General features: G+C 46.6%; 1 protein-coding gene across 9 annotated transcripts in view; it reads right to left on the reverse strand.

Annotated features, from left to right (window-relative positions):
- The window catches only part of AAK1 (AP2 associated kinase 1), a 120,802-nt gene that overhangs the window by 88,441 nt on the left and 6,942 nt on the right, over nucleotides 1–25,419 (reverse strand). For 4 of the 9 annotated variants that reach the window (XM_081202934.1, XM_081202935.1, XM_081202936.1 and 1 more), the window contains exons 1-2: nucleotides 23,915–24,142; nucleotides 23,067–23,497 (exon numbers count right to left, since the gene is read on the reverse strand). In XM_081202934.1, the coding sequence (XP_081059060.1) occupies nucleotides 23,067–23,229 (163 nt within the window). In that variant the 5' untranslated portion in view covers nucleotides 23,230–23,497; nucleotides 23,915–24,142. Of the gene's footprint in view, nucleotides 1–23,066; nucleotides 23,498–23,914; nucleotides 24,143–25,419 lie in introns of those variants that run through there. The other 5 variants (XM_081202937.1, XM_081202938.1, XM_081202939.1 and 2 more) reach the window with 4 other exon arrangements.

Consider the following 25,419-nt stretch of genomic DNA (forward strand, 5'->3'; position numbering starts at 1 on the left):
GGAGAATTCTCATGCATTTTATACTTTCTAATAGCTCACACTATTGTGTAGTCCAATGTTTAGATAACCACATTTCATTGTCCCACCTGACACTATGCCAATCTTTCCCTATCCATTTTAATATGTGTTAAACCTCGTTTTGCCAAGGACAAACTTCTGGATCCATAAAACACCAGGTACATGAAGGTGGATATGCTTTAGTTTAGCAGGAATGATCCCTTACAGAGTTAAATTGACTTATTTGGACAACTGCCCTTGTTAAGAATGGTTTTCTTTTAACAGATTGGTTTGAAGAGTTGAGAACCATGGGGCAAGATAAATTCAAATTGGACTCAGTTTGAATTGGGCAAGTGTATCCAGGCTGCAATTAGCTTTTTGGTCCTTTAAGTGCAAGTGAGCAACTTCTCATGAGCCCAAGACCACAGCCTATAATAAAATCCCATAGCTAAAGGCCAAGGCGAAGACCTCTCCCTCACGAGATGCCCAAAACCTGTGCCAGCTATGGTGAATGCTAGGCAACATGGTTAAATGAAAGCCCTGAGGGGATTCAACAGACAAGATGTGTTGCTGTAGCACTATGTCAGTGTGAGACCACAGAAGAGCTACCTTGACACCTGAGAACACAAAAATGGCGGGGGGGGAAGCAAACTGCACTTTTCAGTCATTAGTGGACCTTACCTTCCTGCTAGGTGTAAAGCATAGAACACTATTGAGTAAATGGTCTCTCCCAAAGTGTTAGAATGCCACAAGTAATTTAGTAGCAAAACGCAACATGTGTTATTTTTATATGATATATTCATACAAAGACATCCATTTACAACATACGATGTTATTATTTGTGGGGCAAAAATTTTTAAGAAAAATTCTAGCCCCAAAGGGGGGAATATTGTGATAGGAATTTTATGGTTTTAGATATATAGTAATGTTCATAACTCCACATACATGGATCAGTACAGGAAGGCAGACCTGGAACCATTTTGATTCCTAAACTGACCAAATCCTTTCTCTGCAAGGTTAAAAATGGAAAAGCCTCCCCATTGTCTCTTCCTTTAATCTGTGTTTGAATAAGGTGTGAGCCTGTGACCTGGCCCAGGAAATAAGTATTTTAGCATTACAAAAGAATGGCCAGGCTCCCCAGAAAATCCAATCAAGTAACCTGCTAGACAGGAGATAAACAAGGAGAAGAGAAAAACAACATTTAAATTTCTGTGATGTAGGTGGGATGTATCTGAGGGGTGGTCTTAGGTTACACCCCTTCTGTGATGTATGCATAATGTTTCTGGGGGTGGTCCTGATCTAGAGAAGGGGAATTTCAAAAGTCTTTATAAGGCCTTGCAGGCCATTGTTCTGGGTCCTCTTCCTCTCCTGCGTGTGAGGGGGGTACCCTGTTGCAACAGATCAATAAAGATCAAGCTTACTAGCTGCTTTGCTTCTCAATATTCTCTGGTTGGCCTCTGTTATTTTCTCCTACCAATAGGGAACCTATGTAAGGACTCTATATGGGCTCTTGGATACCCCATAAGGGAAAAGGGCATATTTTTATTTACAACAGTAACCACAAGTACTGATTTACATGCAACTCTAAAACACTCAGATTGGGAAAGGGAGGACCAAGCGGGCATAGTTGAGCAGCACGCACCATCGTGCTGTTCCTTCACAGTAAACTGTAGCTTACCAAAGACCATGGTTTACTGTGATGTGTGAACTGGGCAAAAATGTAGTTCTTCCTTCCTTCCCTTTTTTTAGTGTTTCAAGCATTTTACATACATTTCCTCAGTGATCTTTACTATCAGCTCATCTACACACCACCAGAAAGGCAAACCAATCTAGTAGTGCAAGCAAAGAGGTATATCTTCATCCACCTGGCAAATTCTTATCAGAGGAGATATTTGAACTACTCAGTTCCCTTTGATTGGGGTGAGTGGCAGGTAAACAAGCACTACAACAATGCCTGCATCTGCCATGGCCACGATGAAAAGGCAAAACTGAATGAAGGCACAAAACTCCAAGGCCTGTATTAAAATGCTAACGTAGATCTATGTAAATACCCCCTTAAGCCAGCAATAACCTTTTCAGCTTTCAAAATCCAGTGCAACACAGAGAGAGGCCTCTGCTGTCACAATAGTTTGGAAGCAGCATATATAAAGCTCATGAATAAGCCCCAATCCGTTCAGACTGCTACTCAAGCAGAATGCAGAGGGCTTGTTTACATGCTCAGCAATGCCGAGATGACAATCCCTTCAAGCTCATTCGTTTCAAGGAAGAGTCAAAGATAAAAAACAAACGCTGGCACAAGATAAGAATCAGGGAAATATGGGCCTTGACCCACATTGCCACTTCTTTTGGAGAAAATAAGTCATCTCACCCAGGGAACGCTGAAAGCAGTTTGCCATTCTCACCAAACACATGATGCCCCGGACTCACTCTCTCATATCCAGCAAAGTACCTGAGGAAGAATTCACAGGTGATCCTGGAATTACCTGCACCAACAACAAATGGAACTGAATAAGCCACAGCTGACCACCCTGATTTCCAGTGCAGCTGGAAGCCACTCATTTCTGTTGGCTGTCCAAAGAGGCCAAGTTAGTGCCAGAGGCAAAGCAGGCCTAAGGAATGGGAAGGAGTCCTAGTTGGGTCCCCTGCATGCACACACACCTCACATGCAGGGGACACAAGATTAACCAGTAGTGCCATCAGTTAATAATAATAATAATAAATTTTATTTATATCCCGCCCTCCCCAGCCGAAGCCGGGCTCAGGGCGGCTAACAACAATCAAATAATCAGTCAAATAATCACACAATCTAAAAATATTTCATTATAAAAATTAATTAAATCAAATTGATGACAAACAGTCTCCAGTAGCAAAACTTGGAAGAACCCCTGAGAACCAGATTCTACCCTTGAGGTCTGAGTTAGGGAAGCTTTTTTAAACTAAGAGCTGCATAAGGAACAGAATGTGGCAGCTAGACTGGTGACTGGGAGCAGCTGCCAAGACCACATAACACCGGTCTTGAAAGATCTACATTGGTTCCCAGAACGTTTCCGAGCACAATTCAAAGTGTTGGTGCTGACCTTTAAATCCCTAAACGGCCTCGGCCCAGTATACCTGAAGGAGCGTCTCCACCCCCATCGTTCTGCCCGGACACTGAGGTCCAGCACTGAGGGCCTTCTGGCAGTTCCCTCCCTGTGAGAAGCCAAGTTACAGGGAACCAGGCAGAGGGCCTTCTCAGTAGTGGCACCCGCCCTGTGGAACACCCTCCCACCAGATGTCAAAGAGAAAAACAACTACCAGACTTTTAGAAGACATCTGAAGGCAGCCCGGTTTAAGGAAGCTTTTAATGTTTGATGGACTACTGTATTTTAATACAGTGGTACCTCGGGTTAAGTACTTAATTCGTTCCGGAGGTCCTTTCTTAACCTGAAACTGTTCTTAACCTGAAGCACCACTTTAGCTAATGGGGCCTCCCGCTGCCGCCATGCTACCGGAGCACGATTTCTGTTCTCATCCTGAAGCAAAGTTCTTAACCCGAGGTACTATTTCTGGGTTAGCAGAGTCCGTAACCTGAAGCGTATGTAACCCGAGGTACCACTGTATTTTGCTGGAAGCCGCCCAGAGTGGGCGGGGTATAAATAATTTATTATTATTATTACTATTATTATTATTATGGGGGCAGAGGAAAAGTGAGCAATGCAATGGATTATGTGGCTACAGGTTATTCCAGCCATGCAAGACTCATATGCATGTGTGTTTACATAAACACACCAAGACAAGCAAGAAGCTTTTTATCACAGTTCAAAGGCATTCCAAGCACAGCAAAGGATGCAGTCCTGGGCCAGTGAGGGGTGTGGCTTGGGGAGAGCCCCCCACGGAGGGGCAGCTGGAAGAGCCTGGAGGGCCATCATCAGCCCCCAAGCCAGAGGTGCCTTATGCAATCAAAGGACATCCCTCAGCAGTCTGCAACACAGAATTAATAGGGCCACTCATCACTGGGATCGTTGACTACTGCATAGCAAGACACTAAAATTCAGCCCCAACTAATCTTTGGAACAGAGAGGCCTTTCCCAGCTGCCTGAGAGGTCTGAAGTAGAGTCTTGAATCATCAATAGATTTTTTTCCTCTGCACGCTCCAAGAGCAGCTCTCAAAGCTGGCCTGTTCTGCTCAAGTGAAAACTAAGTGTTAGATCAGAGCCTGGCTAAGGGGAGGCAGTCGCCTTCAGTCTACCCCCACTTTTGCACCACACCTGAAAACCTGCTGGGTGCAGCATTAGACCATTGCGCAACCAGCTTCAATGAGAAGTGTAGTTTTGATTATCTCCATAATATCAATTAGTGCAGCACACTCTCTGCTTTCTTAAATGTTTTTCCACCAATATCTTTCCTTAAGCGTACATCTCAAGTTCTGTAAATTGTGAACCTAGCAAAGACATGAATTTATAATAATATTCTACTTATTTTCATATTATTTATTATAGTTTATCCTACCTTTCCAAAGATACAGGTTCTCCTGTTTTACTGTCCACAAGTCACAACCACCCTACAGAGGAAGGCTGGGCTGAGAGAGTGACTGGCATCCTCAGGGCTGAGAAGGGATTTGAACCCACATCTCCCCGGTTCTAGAGACTAGCCCAATACTCTAACCCAGGCTTTGTTAATCTGCTCTCCTCCAGAAAGTCATGCTGGCTAGGACAGATGGGAGATGTAATCGTAAATATTTGGAGGGCACCCATTTGGGGAAGGCTGCTGGAACTACTTCACTGCCTCTTTAAGAACATCTGCTGGGGGCTTCCTGTTGAGGGAGTACTTGGCCATGAGCACTGCCATTTAATGATTTGTTCTCAATTTGTTAATCGCCTTCTACACAAGCATCCCAAGGCTACTGTGTTATGCATTTTTCATGTGAACACTTGATCTAATGGAAAGATGGTCGACGCATGTTTTAGACAAGAATATATATATAATTGTTCATTACCTTGAGCAACACTGGGTATTAAGTTTCAGAAACAAAACAAGCCATCCCACTACAGGTGATATTGGGACTATGCAGAAAAGTTGCAAAGCCCATTCAAACACGTAATAGCAACCAGAGAGCGATAATAATAATAATAATAATAATAATAATAATAATAATAATAATAATAATAATAATAATAATAATAATTTATTATTTATACCCCGCCCATCTGGCTGGGTTTCCCCAGCCACTCTGGGCGGCTTCCAAAAGAATATTAAAATACTATGGTACATCAAACATTAAAAGCTTCCCTAAACAGGGCTGCCTTCAGATGTCTTCTAAAAGTCTGGTAGTTGTTGTTCTCTTTGACATCTGGTGGGAGGGCATTCCACAGGGAGGGCGCCACTACCGAGAAGGCCCTCTGCCTGGTTCCCTGTAACTTGGCTTCTCGCAGTGAGGGAACCGCCAGAAGGCCCTCGGTGCTGGACCTCAGTGTCCGGGTAGAACGATGGAGGTGGAGACGCTCCTTCAGGTATACTGGACCGAGGCCGTTTAGGGCTTTAAAGGTCAGCACCAACACTTTGAATTGTGCTCGGAAACGTACTGGGAGCCAATGTAAGTCTTTCAAGACCGGTGTTATATGGTCTCGGCGGCCGCTCCCAGTCACCAGTCTGGCTGCTGCATTCTGGATTAGTTGTAGTTTCCGGGTCACCTTCAAAGGTAGCCCCACGTAGAGCGCATTGCAGTAGTCCAAGCGGGAGATAACCAGAGCATGCACCACTCTGGCAAGGCAGTCCGCGGGCAGATAGGGTCTCAGCCTACGTACCAGATGGAGCTGATACACAGCTGCCCTGGACACGGATTTAACCTGTGCCTCCATGGACAGCTGTGAGTCCAAAATGACTCCCAGGCTGCGCACCTGGTCCTTCAGGGGCACGGTTACCCCATTCAGGACCAGGGAATCCCCCACACCTGCCCGCCTCCTGTCCCCCAGAAACAGTACTTCTGTCTTGTCAGGATTCAATCTCAATCTGTTTGCCGCCATCCATCCTCCAACCGCCTCCAGACACTGACACAGGACTGTCACCGCCTTCACTGGTTCTGATTTGAAAGAAAGGTAGAGCTGGGTATCATCTGCATACTGATGAACACCCAGCCCAAACCCCCTGATGATCTCTCCCAGCGGCTGCATGTAGATGTTGAAAAGCATGGGGGAGAGGACAGAACCCTGAGGCACCCCACAAGTGAGAGCCCAGGGGTCTGAACACTCATCCCCCACCACCACTTTCTGAACACGGCCCAGGAGGAAGGAGCGGAACCACTGTATGACAGTGCCCCCAGCTCCCAGCCCCTCAAGACGGTCCAGAAGGATGTTATGGTCGATGGTATCAAACGCAGCTGAGAGATCCAGCAGAACTAGGAAGCAGCTCTCACCTTTGTCCCTAGCCCGCCGGAGATCATCAACCAGTGCGACCAAGGCAGTTTCAGTCCCGTGATGAGGCCTGAATCCCGATTGGAAGGGATCCAAATGGTCCGCTTCTTCCAGGCGTGCCTGGAGTTGTTCAGCAACCACTCGCTCAATCACCTTGCCCAAGAATGGAAGATTTGAGACTGGGCGATAGTTGGCCATCGTGGCCGCATCTAAAGATGGTTTTTTAAGAAGCGGTTTAATAACCGCCTCTTTCAGCGGGTCTGGGAAGGCTCCCTCACGGAGGGAAGCATTCACCACCCCACGAAGCCCATCGCCCAGCCCTTCCCGGCTAGCTTTTATAAGCCAGGATGGGCAAGGATCAAGGAGACAGGTGGTTGGTTTCACTCGTCCAAGCAGCCTGTCCACATCCTCGGAGGTAACAGATTGGAATTGATCCCACGCAATTTGACTAGACAGGACTCTAGCACTCTCCCGCCCCGGCCCTGCTCCCACGGTGGCGTCCACCTCTTCCCGAATCTGAGCGACTATCTGCAAAAAACTTTGCAAAATCATTGCAGGAGATCATGTGGCCCGTACTGGGCCCCGATGTAGCAGGTGGTTCCGCTAAATTGCGGACCACCTGAAAAAGTCTCCTGCTGCTGTTTTCTGCAGATGCAATAGAGGCGGCGAAGAAAGCCTTCTTCGCCGTCGCTACCGCCACTTGGTAGGCTCGACACTGAGCTCTAACCTGTGTCCGGTCAGCTTCAGAATGGGTCGTCCGCCACCGGCGCTCTAGCCGTCTCAACGATTGTTTCATTGCCCTCAGATCCGTGGAGAACCACGGGGCTGTCCGGGCTCCATGCAATCGGAGAGGGCGCTTCGGAGCCAAACAGTCAATAGCCCTGGTTAACTCCACATTCCAGCGGGCCACCAGGGAATCAGCTGAAAGGCCATCAACATGGGATAAAGCATCCCCTACCACTCTCTGGAAACCATTTGGATCCATTAAGTGGCGGGGGCGGACCATCCGAATCGGTCCCACCTCCCTGCAGAGGGGAAGGGTCGCGGAGAAGTCAAGTTGCACCAGGAAGTGGTCTGACCATGGCACTTCTTTTGTTTCGCTTTTACTTAGTGTCAGAACACCAACATCCATGGAGGTAAACACCAGGTCCAAGGCATGTCCGCGGCTATGGGTTGGGCCAAACTTATTCAGGGACAGCCCCATGGAGGCCATGCTTTCCACGAAGTCCCGAGCGGCCCCTTGTAAGGTCGTGTCGGCATGGATATTAAAATCCCCTAGGACAACCAAACTAGGTGTCTCCAGGAGAACATCCGCCACGACCTGAAGCAGCTCGGGCAGGGAATCCTTGGTGCAGCGGGGAGGTCGGTACACCAAAAGGAATCCTGTACTGCCCCTATTGCCCAACTTCCAGAACATGCACTCAGAAAACTGGGTCTTCCCAATAGGACGCCTGGTGCAAACTAATGACTTCCTAAAAATCACTGCAACCCCCCCTCCCCGCCCACAAGGCCTGGGTTGCTGTGCGTAAGAGAAACCTGGTGGACAAGCAGCAGCAAGAACAGGCCCATCTGCTTCATCCAACCAAGTCTCTGTTACACAAGCCAGGTCAAATCCTTCATCCATGATCAAGTCATGGATGGCAGTGGTCTTACGAATCATTGACCTGGCATTGCACAGCAGCACCTCCAGGCTATGTGGGTATCCCTTGCTGATTCTAGTATCCGTCCGGACAAGACAAGACCCGGAGGCAGGGATAGTCCTCAGACAACGACTAAACCTGCCTCCTCTGTAATGACATGGTCTGGTCTTAGCGTAACTCCTCCTCCTACCCGTGATCACTGAGATCGGTTGTCCCAGCGCATCCCCCTCTGTGGAACATGCCCCAGCCATTTTGTTGGCTGGGACCCACTCCCCGGCAGCCCTGACCCTTCCCCTTAAGAACAAAATAAGACCTTAAAACAATAAAAAACCCCAGAAAACAAAAAACAATACAGATGAAAAACTATAAAAATTACAAATCCATTAAAATCAAACAAATTCCCAACTAAACATCCATCCCACCCCCATCCCCGTCCCCGCAAATACAAAAAAATAAAAGGAAAAGGAAAAGGAACATTTTAAAACATTTTAAAAAGAACTCTGCGCCCCTCCGGATCCCCCTGGGCCGCAGCAGCAGTGACAGCAACCGTCCCTGTGAGGCCTGTCAGGCCCTGCCCTGGGCCAGGTGGTGAGTGGCAGGGAGGAGCAGGGCCCTCAAACACTCACACAGGAGAGTCCTCCTGGGCAGCAGAGCGCAGCAGTCCCTGTGAGTCCTTCAGGCCCCGCCCCGGGCCAGATGGTGAGTGGCAGGAAGGAGCAGGGCCCTCAGACACCCACACAGGAGATCAAGACCAACATCCTTTTCTAAACAGCGAACCACCGAGATCCAGTGGCGTAGCGTGGGTTGTCAGCACCCGGGGCAAGGCAAGTAATTTGCGCCCCCTAACCCCTAACCTGCCGCCGCTGCCAGCTTCTTCTTGCTGCTGCCTGGTCTGGTCTGGTGTGGTTCTCTCCCGCGCTCAGCGCTGCGCTGGGCGGCCGCTGCACTGTCCCTCCCCCAGATAGTCCCTCGCTCTCTCTCCGCACCGCACGCCTGGCACCCACCCCCTCCACAGTGGGCGGCGACCCAACGTCTCAGATCGGATTCACACAGCCAGCACTGCAGTGAGAGAGAGTGAGTGAGCCAGGTAGGGGCAGAGAGCTGCGAGTGTGAGCGCACCCCCCCCAGATGTTGCGCCTGGTGCGGCCGGCCCCTCCCCTGCACCCCCCACGCTACGCCACTGCCGAGATCCCTTTAGAAACCCCACAAAGAATGAGAGCAACAGCCTCCAAAAACTGGCACTCAAGAGACAAGCTGCCCATGACCTTCAGCCTATCACAGCTAGCAGCCTTTTCTCTATCATGAATCTCCTGCCATTCAGCTCCATTGGATAGCCCCACTGGGTGCTAGTAAAATAAAGGCTTTCTCCTCACTGCCCATAATTTTGTACCACCTCCATCATGACATTCCCACTTAGTAGCATTTTTCTCAGCTGTATCGCCCCTTTCTTGCAGGAAAGGCTCTCCACCTCCTCAAGAATTTTAGCTGCCCTCTTCTGCACAGTTTCCAGCTCTACAATATTATTTTTGAAGCACAGGAACCAGAACTGCATACAGTACCACACAATACATACATATTTTATTCGTATGCTGCCTTTGCGTAGTTAAAATCATGCTCAATGTAGTTTACAACATGAAAAAAATAATTACAAACATAATAGTGGTCATAAACAATAATAAAAAATCAAAATGTACACAACTAAATTGAAATAATTTCCACATAAATAACATCTAAAATAAAGATACAGAACAAAGATTTAAATAACAGCAACAACCCCGCCCCCAACAACCCCCGCTAAACTATACCCAAAGAGTCTGTTCAGCAGCCTCAGCGTTTGCAGCTGGAGTCAGTCAGGGCCCCGCCCTCCCAGGCCAGGTCGAAAAAGGCCTACAAGGCAAGGAGCAGCCGCAATGGCTGTACCGTAGTTTTATATAATTGCATTATGGTACTGGCAATTTTCCTAATGATCCATACAACGGAATTCTTTTGAGCAATTCCAAACTGTCTGACATCTCATTGACATACCCAGTATTATCTTATGATAAACTGCTAGCACACTTGCAAAACTAAACAGGGCTAAGTATGGTTTCAAACTGGATGGGGGACCATGTGTTGTGATTCCTGCATTGCAGGGGTTGGACTAGATGACCCTTGGGGTCCCTTCCAACTCTACAATTCTAGGATTCTATGTCTTTACTGTTTAGGCACTGCGAGTTCTGACCCATCCTTGTATATGAGGAGTTAAGATCCCTTGCTCCAAATTGCATCACTTTCCACTCACTCACACTGAACTGCCATTGTGCAACCAACCCTGGTGCCTTAGCAGAAGCCAACATAAGAACTCCTGCGGCTGCAATGGGGCTTCCTGCCCTTGCCAGCACCCCAATCCACTCTGGATTGTTACAAGAGCTCCCAGAACAGGAGGAGAGATTGGGCTCCTCCAAACATGTTGCTCACTTATGTACAACTGACAATGCTAGAGCCTAGAGCAAAACACATTCATTTTGTATTTAAAGTTATACTACTCTTACATTTTTCAAATCTATTTTCTTTGGTCATGCTTGCTTGTATTTACAATTCTGAGTTGTCACAATATACCAATAACTGGGTAAAAAAAGGTAAAGGACCCCTGACAGTTAAGTCCTGTTGCCAGCGACTCTGGGGTTGCGGCACTCATCTCGCTCTATAGGCAGAGGGAGCTGACGTTTGTCCACAGACAGCTTTTCCGGGTCATGTGGTCAGCATGACTAAGCCGCTTCTGGCAAAACCAGAGCAGCGCACAGAAACGCCATTTACCTTCCCGCTGGAGTGGTACCTATTTATCAACTTGCACTTTGACGGGCTTTTGAACTGGTAGGTTGGCAGGAGCAGGGACCAAGCAACGGGAGCTCACCCCGTCATGGGGATTCGAACCGCCGACCTTCTGATCAGCAAGTCCTAGGCTCTGTGGTTTAACCCACAGCGCCACCCGCGTACCAATCCACACAAAGGCTGTCCCATGTCCCTCAGAATGATTTGCTGTGTTGGCCTTGCCTGGCCCTGACAAGTGACTAATTCTGCCAGGAATCAGTCTTGGGTGTCATTGTATTTGGATGCAGACTCAGCAGAATCACCTGTCTCCAGAGAAAGCGGACTATTACGCGAGTCAACTCTCTGGGCTTAGCTTTTCCCATTGGGAGGCACACGCAAAACAATGAATCATAACGCAAAACACTCACTCACACAGAAAGAAAAGTGGTTCCCTGGAGGGCCGGACCTTAGCTTTCACACTTCAAAGCACAGACACTTGTGAGGTGCAAGAACAAAGCATGCTTCAACTTTTTTCAATTCAAGAGAAACTGCACTGCCCACTTACACCACAAAGAACTCATAACCCACCTACTTTCAGCAGCCAGAAGCATCATAGCCAGACACTGGAGAGACCAGCCAGGAGTAAGCATGGACCAATAGTACCAAATAATATGGGAAACAGCCTTACTAGAAAAATTAACCGATAAACTAAAACTGACACGGGGACAAATAGAAGAACACACCTTATGGCTCCCCTTTATCACATACACAGCCCAACAAGACAACAACAAAAATCCACCAACAGCACACAAATCAATATGGCTAACCTGATCCAAACACCCACCCACCCCACTCCCACATGAAAACAAAGACCACCACAGCCAACCACAAATGAATAACCACATCCTAGGCCAACCCCAACCTCTCTCACCACCAAAGGAACACAAGTGAACAGGAAAGAATGTGCACAAGCAACGCTGACACCAAACCCTACATATAGTAAGTAAAATAGAAACATCGCCACTCGACCCCCGCATCTCTGCACCTCTTTCCCCCTTTTCTTCCTAATATCTCAACAAATGAAACCGATTTGTAAAAATGTTACATGGGGGGGGGGGATACGAGAGACATTGCAAACACTTTTGTAAATCAAGAAAATCTTTAATAAAAAAAGAGAGAGAAACTGCACTGTGGAATACAATAACAACAATAACAATAAAACAGGCAACCTCACTGTGCAGACAGTATAACAAAGTTTCTCCATTATAGCAATGATAAATAGCATTTAAATTACAAGGAGAAACACATGGAATGTGTCAGAGTGCGCAAAAGCATGACTCAGCCTAGAGAATCAGTCAAGAGAAAGCCTAGATTCACAGATGTGCCTGAAAAAGTTTGCTGCTTCTCGTTATCTGAACCATTTCCTTTCTAGACACCCCTAAACCTCCTTGATAAGCAAACATGGGAAGACCATGAGATCACATGCTCCCCTCTTCCTGGTGGGTGGGCTACTTTATCCTCTGTGGCTAAGACTAATAAGGATTTATCCATCTTTCCGTTTAGGGTCCTCTCTGGGAAATGGCATTTTCAGAGAGGAATATAAAGTTAGAGAAAATCCTGCAGTTCTACATAGATGTTGAAAATTCTACATATAGCCCAGGTGCAAAAGTATGGTGTATATCTATGTTAATTTGGGGGGCGGGGTGGGAACAGAGAGAGGCACTATTCTAGAACAGGCAGCCAGGGGAAACCTGAGACTATGACCAGTGATGGGGGTCGATGCGTTCTGGAATATTTTGATTAAGCATTTTCCACTGCAGGAAATCAATACAGATATTATTTTCACATGTGCCATTTCTATTTAGAAAGCAAAACTAGTAATCAAAACTTTTGAATGAGTCAGTCATGCTAATTTTCTACACTTTAAAATATGGTAAGTTTTTTCCTATATCTAGAAATAGTTGAGCTGAAGCATGTTTTAAGAATAAAGGGAAAAAATCAGTAGAGTGCACTTAAGTGTACTTTAAATGTTATATTCAAAATCAAAGGTTACTTTAAAATTATTTTTACTGAAATACTCAATAGTACATGCTTCCCCTACGTTAGATATTAAGAAATGGGAACACTGAAAGCTGTTAACCTACAAATTTTAGAGATGTCTGAAAATCTGGGTACATACGTTATGTGCTTCCTAGGGAAAGTCACCCTGGGGGGAAAAAATTACAAATTTAGATCGGGTCGGTATTGTGGCTGCTCCAGTTGCCTAATTTCACTTGCAATTGATTCAGTCATTATGTAATTACTTTTATTAAAAGGTGCATTTCTAAAACTGGAAAAATCTCCAATGAAAAAATATAGTAACAGTAAAAAAAATGGGGAGGGGATCATAACCATCACTACCTATGAAACCCAGAGTTTTTGTTTTTAAGGGCATTAAGAGCAATTGAGAAAGTCCTTACCCCTCCTAACTCAGTACAGTGGTACCTCTGGTTGCGAATGGGATCTGTTCCGGAGGCCCGTTCGCAACATGAAAGGAACGTAACCCGCAGCAGCGCGTCTGCGCATGCAAGGGTTGTGATTCGCCACTTCTGCGCATGCGCGTGACATCATTTTGCGCGTCTGCGCATGCAACAAAACCCGGAAGTAACCCTTTCCGGTACTTCCGGGTCGCCGCAGGACGTAACTTGAAAGAACGTAACATGAAGCAGACGTAACATGAGGTATGACTGTAGTCCGTTCTTAAACCGAAACTTCTTAAACCGAGGCGTGCTTTCCCTAATGAGGCCTCCCGCTGCTGGTGCCCTTCTACCATTCAGCTTCCGTTCTTAGACCAAGGTAAACCGGGACACTTCTTCCGGTTTTGCAGAGTTCTTAAACCGAATACAGTGGTACCTCGCAAGATGAATGCCTCGCAAGACGAAAAAACCACAAGACGAAGAGACTCGCGGAACGGATTAATTTCGTCTTGCGAGGCACCACTGTAGTTTGTAAACAGGGCTGTTCTTAAACCGAGGTACCACTGTAGTTACTTAAGAGGACTGAGACTCAACTACGCTGGGTTATTTATTTATTAAGAATAAACCAGTCAATAGACTGCTGGCCCACAAATCTTTTTCTAGCCTGTCTGTCTGAACATCCCCAATATGCTGGTCATGTGTGAACCAGAAACATAACTTGTGGAAAAACTCCTTCCTGGTTACCTGTAAGAATTAGTTAAAAGCAACAAGAAAAATGGTTGCCGACAAGCCTGAAATATCTTGTCAGACACATAGGAGTATGGTTGACTGCTTGTTCTCCCATTCCCAGAAAGAGTCCCTTGGCAGTGAACTTTATCTCTTTTGATTACCAACACACACACACACACACAGAGAGAGAGAGAGAGAGAGAGAGAGAGAAATTGCATCTTATGTGCATTTAACTTGCGTGATTTCAACCATGTGTGGCTGAAGGCAGGCTTGCTGAAATTGTGCAACTTAAACCCAAGCAAGCCGGAGAGCTTGCAAGTTCTTTTGCACTGAGTCCGTTTGGGGTTATCCAGTGCAAAGAGAGTTGTTATGCTCTCTGATTTGCTTGTGGGGGCAAGGCCCATTCAGCTTTCCAGTTCTGGGATGCTTTTGCAAGATCACATGGGGAGATCCAGGTTCCCGTGTGATCTCGTATGAGCAACCCTAGCTTTCTGGAGCCGGCGCACTAAGAGACGTTATCCAGTGCAAAAAGAGCTTTAACCTCTCCGCCCTGCTTGCTGGGAAAGGTCCGTCTGGCACAAGAGCTCTGGGAGTACTGTGGATTCTCTCTGTACCCCCACACACCCACTAGCCTACAACAGCTCCAAGCATTTGGGTATATGTGATTTTCATGTATAACCCAGAACCCTTGGAACAGAACTTCTGCATAAGATGTGACCACGCTATCATGCATTCTTCACCCTCTAAACTAGAGGTGGGGAGCCTCTGCTCTGTGGGTTGAATGTGACCCTCCCCAGATGTTGTTGGACTACAACTCCCATCACCCCTAGCTAGCAAGGCCAGAGCTCAGGAATGATGGGAGTTGTAGTCCAACAACATCTGGGGACCCACAAGTTGAGAACCGCTGCTCTAGCAACTGCCAGGCTGTTGGTGCTCTTCCCACACTAGACCCCCTGACAACTTTGGCTGTCAGTGGCTCCTCAAGGTCTCAGATGGAAGTTCATTCGCAGCCCTGTTACACAAGATCTTTAAGCTGAATTTTCCATGGAGGAAACCTGGAATCTACATGCAAAGCAGGTGCTCCACCTCTATTTATGGAGCCTAGTTCCTCGTAGGGAGTGGGCCTAGAAGAGTTGCTTTAATATGCAACCCCATCCAGCTGTAAATATCAACAAGAAAGCCAAGATTTGTTCACTCATGAATATGCACTGCTTGATTTCTCTTCATGTGATGACTGACAGTTCAGTGTGCAAATGGGCTTCAGTGCAACGTATATGAAGGGAAGGGAGCAGGTGGCACTGTGGTCTAAACCACTGAGCCCCTTGGGCTTGCCAATCAGAAGTTTGAGTCAGTGGGACGGTGAGCTACAGTTGCTCTGTTCCAGCTCCTGCCAACCTAGCAGTTTGAAAGCATACCAGCACGAGTAGATAGTTACCGCTGCGGCGGGAAGATAAATGGCATTTCTGTGAGCTCTGGCACTCATCACTGTGTCCCGTTGCGCCAGAAGCAGTTTAGTCATGCTGGCCATATAACCTGGAAATCTGTCTGTGGATAAATGCTGGCTCCCTTGGCCTGAAGCGAGATGAGCACCGCATGGTCCGCACCCCACAGTCAAGTTTGACTGGACTAAACTGTCCAGGGGTCCTTTACCTTTACCTTATATGAAAGGACATTGGGAGAAAGAAAGGCTTTTTCTGTGGTGTTTCATCTGCAATGGTTCATTCACACACACACACACACACACACACACACACACACACACACAGCTATTACCCAGTACTGTAGTCATGATGAGGGACAGGTTCACACACACATTTGAATGTTCCATCCAGCAACCTGCACATGTGAAAGAGGTTACAGATAAATCAATGCAAAGCCTACAGAAATCAAGTGCCAGTGAGCCAGTTTTTATTACAGTCACATGACCTGTACAAGTTAAAATGCAGAGCTAAATTAACAAGGAATAAAAGCCATCCAGTTTGTCCAGTTTAACTAATGCAGCCAGTCAGCTGAACTCTTAGGTGCACAGCAGTTTTTGAAAGTTAGTCATGCGCTCAGTAAGATATGGAATCTTGCCAGGAAAAAACAATGCATAACCAATCTTATCCAGGAGCTTGGGATGTAGGTACCAGCAAGGATCTCATGCAATGTACTGATAAACAAACTAAACGCCACAGCTTAACATGATGTGTAAACATGGCAAAGTCCCAAATCAGAATGTAAGTCACACAATACATATAAAGTCTTGGGGACTCCACACCTTACATGGGCACAATCAATATTGAAATGGAATTCTCCAAAATCTCCCTGCCCTAGATTAACACCATTGATAGAACACTGAATTTTGCAACCACAAACCCTCTACGAGGTTGTGTTATGTTAAGAAACCAAGCCACAGACATGCATGTGAGAACCAGGTACAACTGATGGGACATGCATGTGGGAACCCACACAGGTAATCCAGCCTTAAGTTTCACGAGAAGCAGAAGGCATGGGAAGGGTAAACAGAGTGTACAGTTCTGGACACCTCACCTCAAAAAATATTATAGCGCTGGAAAAGGTACAGCAAATGGCAACCAAAATGATCAAGGGGTTGGGGGCGACTCCCCTATGACAAAAGGTTACAGCACTTGGGGCTTTTTAGTTTAGAAATGATAGAGATGTGTAATATTATTTGTGGTCAGGAGACAGTGGATAGAGAAAGGTTTTTCTCCTTTTCTCATAATACTCAGGACCATCCAATGAAGTTGAATGTTGGAAGATTCAGGACAGAGGGAAAAAAGCCCCTTTTCGTTCAGCACACAGTTAAACTATGGAACTCACTGCCACAGGAAACAGTGATGGCCACCAGCTTGGATGGCTGCAAAAGAAGATTAGACAAATTCATGGAGGAGAGAGCTATTGATGGGTACTAGCTGCAAGGACTATCTTCTACATCCACTGTCAGAGAAAGCATGTCTCCAAATACCGGTTCCTGGAAACCTCATGTGGAGAGCGCACTACTGTACTCAGGTTCTGTGAGAATAGGACAATGGACTAGATGGGCCTTTGGACTGACCCAGCAGTGAGACTCCCCTTATGTCAGACCTAGTTCTCAAAAACTGAAGAGCAGGTAACCCAGCACCTCAAGCGTGCTGGTAAAGGTAAAGGTAAAGGGACCCCTGACCATTAGGTCCAGTCATGGCCGACTCTGGGGTTGCGGCGCTCATCTCGCTTTATTGGCCGAGGGAGCCGGCGTATAGCTTCCGGGTCATGTGGCCAGCATGACAAAGCCGCTTCTAGCGAACCAGAGCAGCGCACGGAAACACCGTTTACCTTCCCGCCAGAGAAGGTATACTTGCACTTTGACGTGCTTTCGAACTGCTAGGTTGGCAGGAGCAGGGACCAAGCAATAGGAGCTCACCCCATTGCGGGGATCCGAACCGCCAACCTTCTGATCGGCAAGTCCTAGGCTCTGTGGTTTAACCCACAGTGCCACCCGCGTCCCAGCATGCTGGGACTTGCATGATAATGAAATGTTCCTCCATTAAATAAGAACATCAGAAGAGCCTGATGGATCAGGCCAATGGCCCATCTAGTCCAGTATACTGTTCTCATAACGGCCAACCTGTGGGAACCCAGCAAGCAGGACCCACGCACAACAGCACTCTCTCTTCCTGTGGCTCCCAGCAACTGGAGCATTGCTGCCTGTACTGTGGAGGTAGAGCATAGCTTTCATAGCCTTTGATAGGCCTCACCTCCTGCATGAATTTGTCCAATCCTCTTTTAAATTCACCTAGGTAGGCGGCCACCACTGACACCTGTGGAAGCCAGTTCCATAGTTTAACTACAGAGGACTTCCTTTTGCGTGTCCTGAATCTTCCAACATTCAGCTTCATCGGATGTCCACAAATTCTTGTGTTTTGAGAGAGGAAGGAAAACTTATCTACGCTCTTCATGCCATGAATAATTTTATAAACTTTTATTATGTTACCTCTTACTCGCCTTTTCTGTAGGCTAAAAAGTCCCAAATGCTGCAACCTTTCTTCATAGAGTCGCTCCACCCCCTTGATCATTAAGGTTGCCCTTTTCTGAACGTTTTCCAACATTGCAATATCCTTTTTCAGGTGAGAACTGTACATGGTACAGTGGTACCTCTGGTTACCTGCTTAATTCATTCCAGAGGTCCATTCTTAACCTGAAACTGTTCTTAACCTGAAGCAACACTTTAGCTAATGGGGCTGCCACACCACCACCGCTGCGGGATTTCTGTTCTCATCCTGAAGCAAAGTTCTTAACCCGAGGTACTATTTCTGGGTTAGGGGAGTCTGTAACCTGAAGCGTATGCAACCTGAAGCGTACGTAACCCGAGGTACCACTGTATTCCAAATGCACTTGCAGCACAGATTTGTATAATGGCAATAACATTTATTATTACTGATAGGAAGCCTGCATGTCAGTAAAAAGGCTAACCTGAAACCTCCCTCCCTGTCACCTCGATTCCCAAGAAGCAGCACTCTGCATGGTGATGACACTAACACCTTCAGCCTGGAGGCAAAGAGACAAAAGGTCCAACTCCCTAACCATTGGCTAGAATTAGGCCCAGGGCCTGCCTCTATGCCACCCAACTCAAGTATGGCCTTAATTTCACTACTGTTTGAAGAGGAAAAACAAGGCAATAATGAACACATAATGAGCTCTCAGCAGTAGTTTGTTCCCAAGCAGGCACTTTATCCTGTTTAGCCAACACAGTTCTGGTACACAACACACACACACACAAAGCAAGGAGATCACAGCAAGAGAGCAAAACTCTCAGAGGAGCATGTGTGACTGATCATTTTCTCTGCCTTTCCCGTAAGGTAGATGGGGTGGGGAACCCTCGGGCCAAACAGGCAAACTAAGTACATGCTTAAGGCGCCAGCAAAGCAAGGGCAGGCACACAATGAGGGTTTTTCCAATGACATTTGGTATTTCAAGAAAAACATCAAAGTAGTCACAGTAGGAGAAATCAGAGCTTGTTAGACTTCCTTACCCTCCACTCCACACTCTTCCTCCATTTTTATGCTCCTTAGGTTCATTTTATGTTCTTGGGTTATTACTTAATCCCCACCTAAACCAGGGCACGTCCTACAAACGTATGTCAAAATAATGTGAGGCAATCAGATCCAGTGATTGATTGATTTTAAAGTTTAGTATTGTTTTTGTTTCAAATTACAGAAGGGAAGTACCATAATCTTTTCAGTGCTTAGGGGCCTCTAAAGTTCTTAATCTGGCCCTGCCCCTCTCCAAGGCACATACCCCTTCCTGCTCCCACACCTTGCAGGCAAAGGGCGTTCTCTGTAGTGGCACTTTCCCTATGGAATGACCTCCGATCAGATGTCAAACAGATAAACAACTATTTGACTTTCAGAAGACATCTGAAAGCGGTTCAGGGAAGTTTTTAATGGTTGACATTTTATTGTGTTTTTAGTATTTTGTTGGGAGCCACCTAGAATGCCTGGGGCATATATCGGTGGCATATTACATACATACATACATACATACATACATACATACATACCCTGTTCCATTGCTCTCCTCCAGTGCTTTTGCTTGCCTGGAAGTGTGTCCTTGAACTGCAGTAATACCTCTTGCTTGCCTGCATGGAGTTGGATTTTTGCATGGCTGGAAAGTAATCTACCACACAATCCTAAGAGTTAGCTCTGTAGCTCCACCAACTTTTGCCTCTGGAGGTCCCACTCACCACTGGCATGTGTCCCCACCCAAAGGTTCCTCATGAGCCAATGCAGCCATTGGATCATAAAAGGCCCCTCACCTCTGTCCATGAGAGCATCCTATTGCTGAATCAGGTTTCTTCAGAACACAAAAGCCATTCAACATTGGGAGACACTTACCCACAGATTTATCAGAAAACCTTAACCTTGAAGGCCTAGTAAAGTCAGAGGCAGCCTTCCCTGATCTGCTGCCTTCCAGATGTGTTGGACTACAACTTTCACCCCAGCCAACATAGCTAATGCTGGCTAGGGCTGATGGGAGTTGTAGTCCCAGCCTATCAGGAAGGCTGCTCTAGAGCAATCCTTTGTGCAAGAGTCTTTCACATGAGATAGTTTATATAAGCCAGGTTTGGGGAACCTCTGGCCCTCCAGATACTGCTGAATCACAATTCCCATAATTCCTCATCATTGGGCCCTGCTGGCTGTAGCGGATGGAGTCCACCAACATCTGGAGGACCACAAGTTCCCCAGCCCTGATACTGGAAGTCAGGTTAAGCTTCTAACTGGGTCAAGCTGGTTGTAATGCAGTAAATTAGAGGTCAAGTTGTAAAGTCCCTGTTTCAAATCTCATCTCCCACCATATCCTCATGTGGTGGCCTCAGTAAGGCACTACCTTCCTGGTCTCAGCCTTCTATCTACAATTGAAGATGGACATAGAAATCTAACAAATAGAACTGGCCTGCCTTAAGAGGCTGCGCCGAGGATTACCTAAAATGACAGGCATGGGATGGGCATATTTCAACATTTGAAATACACCATATAATGCTAAGTGCCATTGTCTGTAATAAAACATGTGAACTTAGAATTTTAATCACTTTCCCCCATTTTATAACATGCACTGATCCAAGAAGCCCATTACAAGTAAGAGGCCAAAACGCAGGACCGTGTTTCCTCCTCCAGGCTCACACAGAACATTCAGAGCTGATCATGGAAGGGTTCATTTTTTAATCCTACTTTTTGTCCAAAGAGCTCAAGATGGTATACACAGATATCCTCTCCACCTTTATTTATCACAGCAACCCTTTCAATGTAGGTTAGACCAAGGGCTCACCTGGAGAATCTCATGGCCAAATGGGAGCCCCTGGGCATTTCTGGCCCCAAATTCAACATTCTAACCGATACACCAATTGAGCCCACATGGACCATACTTTGTGTGTTGAGTTTCTCCATCAAAAGAGGTCACCAGAAGACACTGTAGATTATATATATATTTGCCTAATGATTAGACACCATGCATTAAAAGCTACATTTAAACACATACTTTTTACAGCCACCCCTCCTACCTTTCACAGAGCATCTACTTTATGGGTGGCCTCATAGAAGAGGGTGCACATTTTCTGAGAAATGCTTGTGGTGTCCAAACCTGGGGTGAGTGAATAAAAACTTTCAGGTGATTCTGCCCTCTCCACTGAAGCTTAGTTAATTCTGCAGGCTCAGACCACAGTTTAAGACACATCCCCAAAAACCATGGCTACCAAGACACCCTTTAGAGCCACCTGAAGCTGTCTTTGTGCTATTCATTTATGTTCTTCACCCCTAATCCCCATTATTCTGGGACCATTTCAGGAGCCCCTAAGCATGCCTTGAAAACACACGAACTACTATCTATCCATGCACATGCACCCAACCTTGCTCTTTCCAAATCAAATATGCACCAGTAATCTCAGTCACAACATTTATCTTCCTCTTAAAGCATCACCCTGAGAACAGGAGAGCTCCAGGGAGGAAGGCACAAACGACGCCATGGAGAGGAAGAGGAGCAGTTCAACAAATTTTGGAGGAGAGAATCCTCCCAGTACAAGGTACAGATCATTTCCTGCTCCTGTCAACATCACATGGAGGATCTGCCGGCAAGTTATTTAATCATCTTCAAATGAGGTCCTCTGTTTCCTGCGGAACAACTTACGTAGTAAGCATGAGGAAGGCAGAGCGTATCTGTAGCTTAGTCCTGAGAGCACCTCATAGCCAGGGCCTTGCCAGAAGCCAGTAGAGGCAGGTACACAGTAGACAATTCAGTCAAAATAGTGCCTCGCCATTTTTTATTGGCTTTGTTATTTTTGGAGAGAGAGAGAGAGAGATGACGAGGGCTGGCTTTTTGCCCACTCCCTATCTCTACTCAGAAAAATGCCTGCGGCAATTCACCATAACCAGCAGCCTTTGGCTTGCTCTAGGTGAGCATCAGCCTTGGATTCAACACACTCAAGCATCTTTTTTTCCAAAAAAACAAACGCTTCGTGAAAAACACTGTTCTTTGTAAACGCAGCCACACTGTCCCTTCGGGAAAGCCAGCTCAATAAAATTTACCTTGGCACAGGGATACAGTAAAGACAACAAGAACCCTCTCAAATACCTCTGCCCAGTTCTGCTAATAGGGGTCTTTCTTTCTTAGTAACTCAGGTCTTATGCAATGTATTATAAATTCTAAACTGTACATTTCCCCCTCTTTTTAAAGAGATGCTGTCCAATTACTGACTCCATGCAAGGCCTAAATAATACTACAATTGTGAAGGTCAAAGCTAAAGTTCCATATATAATTTGGGTTTTTTTCTACACTGGGGAGTGGTGGGGGAAGACAAAGATTCCCTGAGGTATCTCAACATTCTAGCTAGACTGCACCAAATCAAGTTGAAGTAAAAAGCCAAGGGCTTTCTGCACTGCAAACTTTATGGGTGATCTTTATGGACCCCTGTAGGAATCTCCTTTAGTCCTTAAAATGTCACCCAGATTTCTGTTGGCCACAACCCCCAAGGTAATCATGCATCTTACATGTGTGCTTTGCGCTTGCTACACAAAGGCACCATGAATAAATGACAAATTTATCCCTATGCATCCAATTATCCCTTTACTTAATAGCACTCAAACGAGGGGGGGGGAGGGGAGAGCATGAAAGGAAACAATTCACCCCCTTAATATATGCACCAATGCAGCCTGCCATATTACATAATATTGTTGCCAATGGGGGGGGGGGAATTTTCCAACTTATATACTGTTAACCCTGGCTCTATTTATTTGCATTTGTAGAAACTGGAGTTCCAAACCATTTTTTTATTGTTAATTAAAACACAGAATAGACAGTAGCCACCAATGCTACCATTTATTAATTTGCCTTGACACAACATTCTAGTGCTTTTAATAAGCAAAGGTGGCACCCATGTAAAGTGGCACGTTTTCTTGAAAGGAGTCAGAATGGAAATTTTCTGTGTGAACATTCAAAGAAGGGTTAAGAATCTGCTTCCATTCATTTGTGGAGATGTTAAGAGAGGAGGGGGGGTAGGGGAAGGAGAGGCAAAACTCCCTTCAGCTGCATCTTACCTTCTGCCAGAACTTCATCCACAGTCACCTGACACCTCCCAATGTTGAACACCCGGCCTATGTATCCACTCCCAGGCCCAGTGCTACTGCCACTCCCTCCGAGGGTCCCAGAACCGGCCCCAGAGCCACCCTGCTCTCGCCGGGAGTCAAAAAACTTCTTCATGGCTCCAAGAGTGCGCAGCCTAAACACTTTTAGCTTAGCAAGTCCAGTATGACACACAAACACCCCAAATATATATATATAATTGTGTGTTTGTGTGTATATTCTATATATGTGTGTGTGTGTGTGTCTATGTACACAGCTCTTGACGTCTTGAAGCAAGACAAAAATTAATCCCTTTGCGGCAAAATATCTTCTTTTTCCTTAGAGGTCATATGCTTTGTTCCCTCTCGCCCACTCCAGGAAGGCAGAGCTTGGGTGTTATTCAGACCTGTTGGGAGGAAGAGACAGAATTAGAGGCTTTTGCCATTTGCTCCAACTGTCTAATAATATTAAAAACAGCATCACCACCCTCTCTGGAGAGAAATATCTCCCTCAGGCGGGGCGGGGGGGGGAGGAATCCCTTACTCGCACCCCCCCCCGAAAAAGCATCCCTTCTTTCTACTCTTGAGGTGCCCGCAAAGAAAATAGGGGGGTCCCTTTGCCCGGGGAAAGGGTACGCGTCGTGATGATGACGGCCCCCTTCTCTCCCCCGCCAAGAGTGGTGGGGAGGGGAGAGCCTACTTTTGGGACCCACCGCCCCAGCAAGGCAGGAGAGGGGGTGCCCAGCTGGTGCCCCTGCCGCTACCGCTGCGTGAGCCGGGGGGGGAGAGAGAGAGGGAGAGACCCGGCCTGGCCACACTGTTACCATGTCCGCTTCCGCTGCGGGCGCCGCTCCGGCCCTGCAGCATCGCTACAAAGTGGCAGCCGGAGGAGCGCCGCCGGCCGGGCAGAGCAGGAGGGGGAGCCGCTGCGGAGGAGAAGGTGGAAGAGCGTCAACGGAGGCCGGGGCTGGCCGGGGGGAGACCATGCCGAGCCTTCCTCCGCTCGCGGCCCCCGCCGACCAGGAAATGAACTGCCACAGGAAGTCCCAGTTCCAGAAAAGCTGCGGGGGGGGGGGGAGAAAGGGAGGGAGTCGGCGGGCGAGAGGAAGGAGGGCGGAAGAGGGCGGAGGAATCCTCAACGCGCCGCCCCTCCCTTTTAACCCCTTCCCAGCCAGGGAAACCAGGCAAGCACGCAGCCCCCCCCCCCCTCTGTCCGCAAACAGAAGCGACGGGTCCGTGAAATAATTCCACCAACAAAACTAGAGGGGATTTTATTTTTTGTTAAGGGGACTTCACATTTACTTCCTCCCTTCCTCCTCCTCTCCCCCCCCCGTATAAATTGCAACAGACGTTCTGGCCGCGTTGCCTTCTGGGAAGGGTAGTTTCTCCTCCCTGCCTGCGGGATCTCTGGCAACCTCGTCGAGTCGCAGGACTACAAGTCCCAGATGACGCCTGGCGGAGGGTTGTTGGGTGGGAGCTTGTGAGTAATGGATTTACTGTATTAATTTATCGCTCTCTGTCACACTCACACAGAGGAGTGCATGAAGTACATGTTTTTTTAAAAAAATCCTTCCTTCCTGCTCCCTTCCTATAAATTCTAATTGTTATTGATACAAAATACTTTTTATTTATGGCCACCAATCTAAGCAATGCATATGCATATGAAATCATATGCTGTAATAAGTGTAATAAATTTACTATATACACTTTGACACAGCTTTGTTAATATATTCAGATCCGTTTATCTGTTTATTGTTGCTTTATTTTTTATTTATATAATTGTTGCATGTTACAAAACACACACACACACAAACAAACACAAAACTGTACATCTTTTGTACAGCACCTGATACATAAACAGTTTTTAGATAGTAATTCGTTCAGGCAGGGATCCGTTTACCCCAAACTCATGATTGATTGGGATTAGCAAATTGCCCAAAATTCATTGTCGATCAGGACTGTGAATGGATTTGATTAACAGTATTAGTAGTAAAATTAAAAATGGTTTAAGGTATCAGATCCATGTCCGAGGAAGAACACTGTTGGTGTTGACGAAGTTATATTGATATTAAACAAATTCTAGGAGAAATAAAACCATTATATTAGATGCCCATCTGAGCAAGACCGTTGTATGCCTCTAAAATCTTTCCGGTTTCACCACCACCCACCTCAGTTCCTTACTATTTAATACAGTGGTACCTCTGGATGCGAACAGGATCCATTCCGGAACCCTGTTCGCATCCTGAAGCGAATGCAACCCGCGTCTGCGACTCGTGATTCGCCGCTTCTGTGCATGTGTGTGACGTCAATTTGAGCATCTGCGCATGCA

Source organism: Podarcis bocagei, assembly GCF_964188305.1.
Source record: "Podarcis bocagei genome assembly, chromosome: 7".
In the NCBI taxonomy this organism is placed as follows: domain Eukaryota; kingdom Metazoa; phylum Chordata; class Lepidosauria; order Squamata; family Lacertidae; genus Podarcis; species Podarcis bocagei.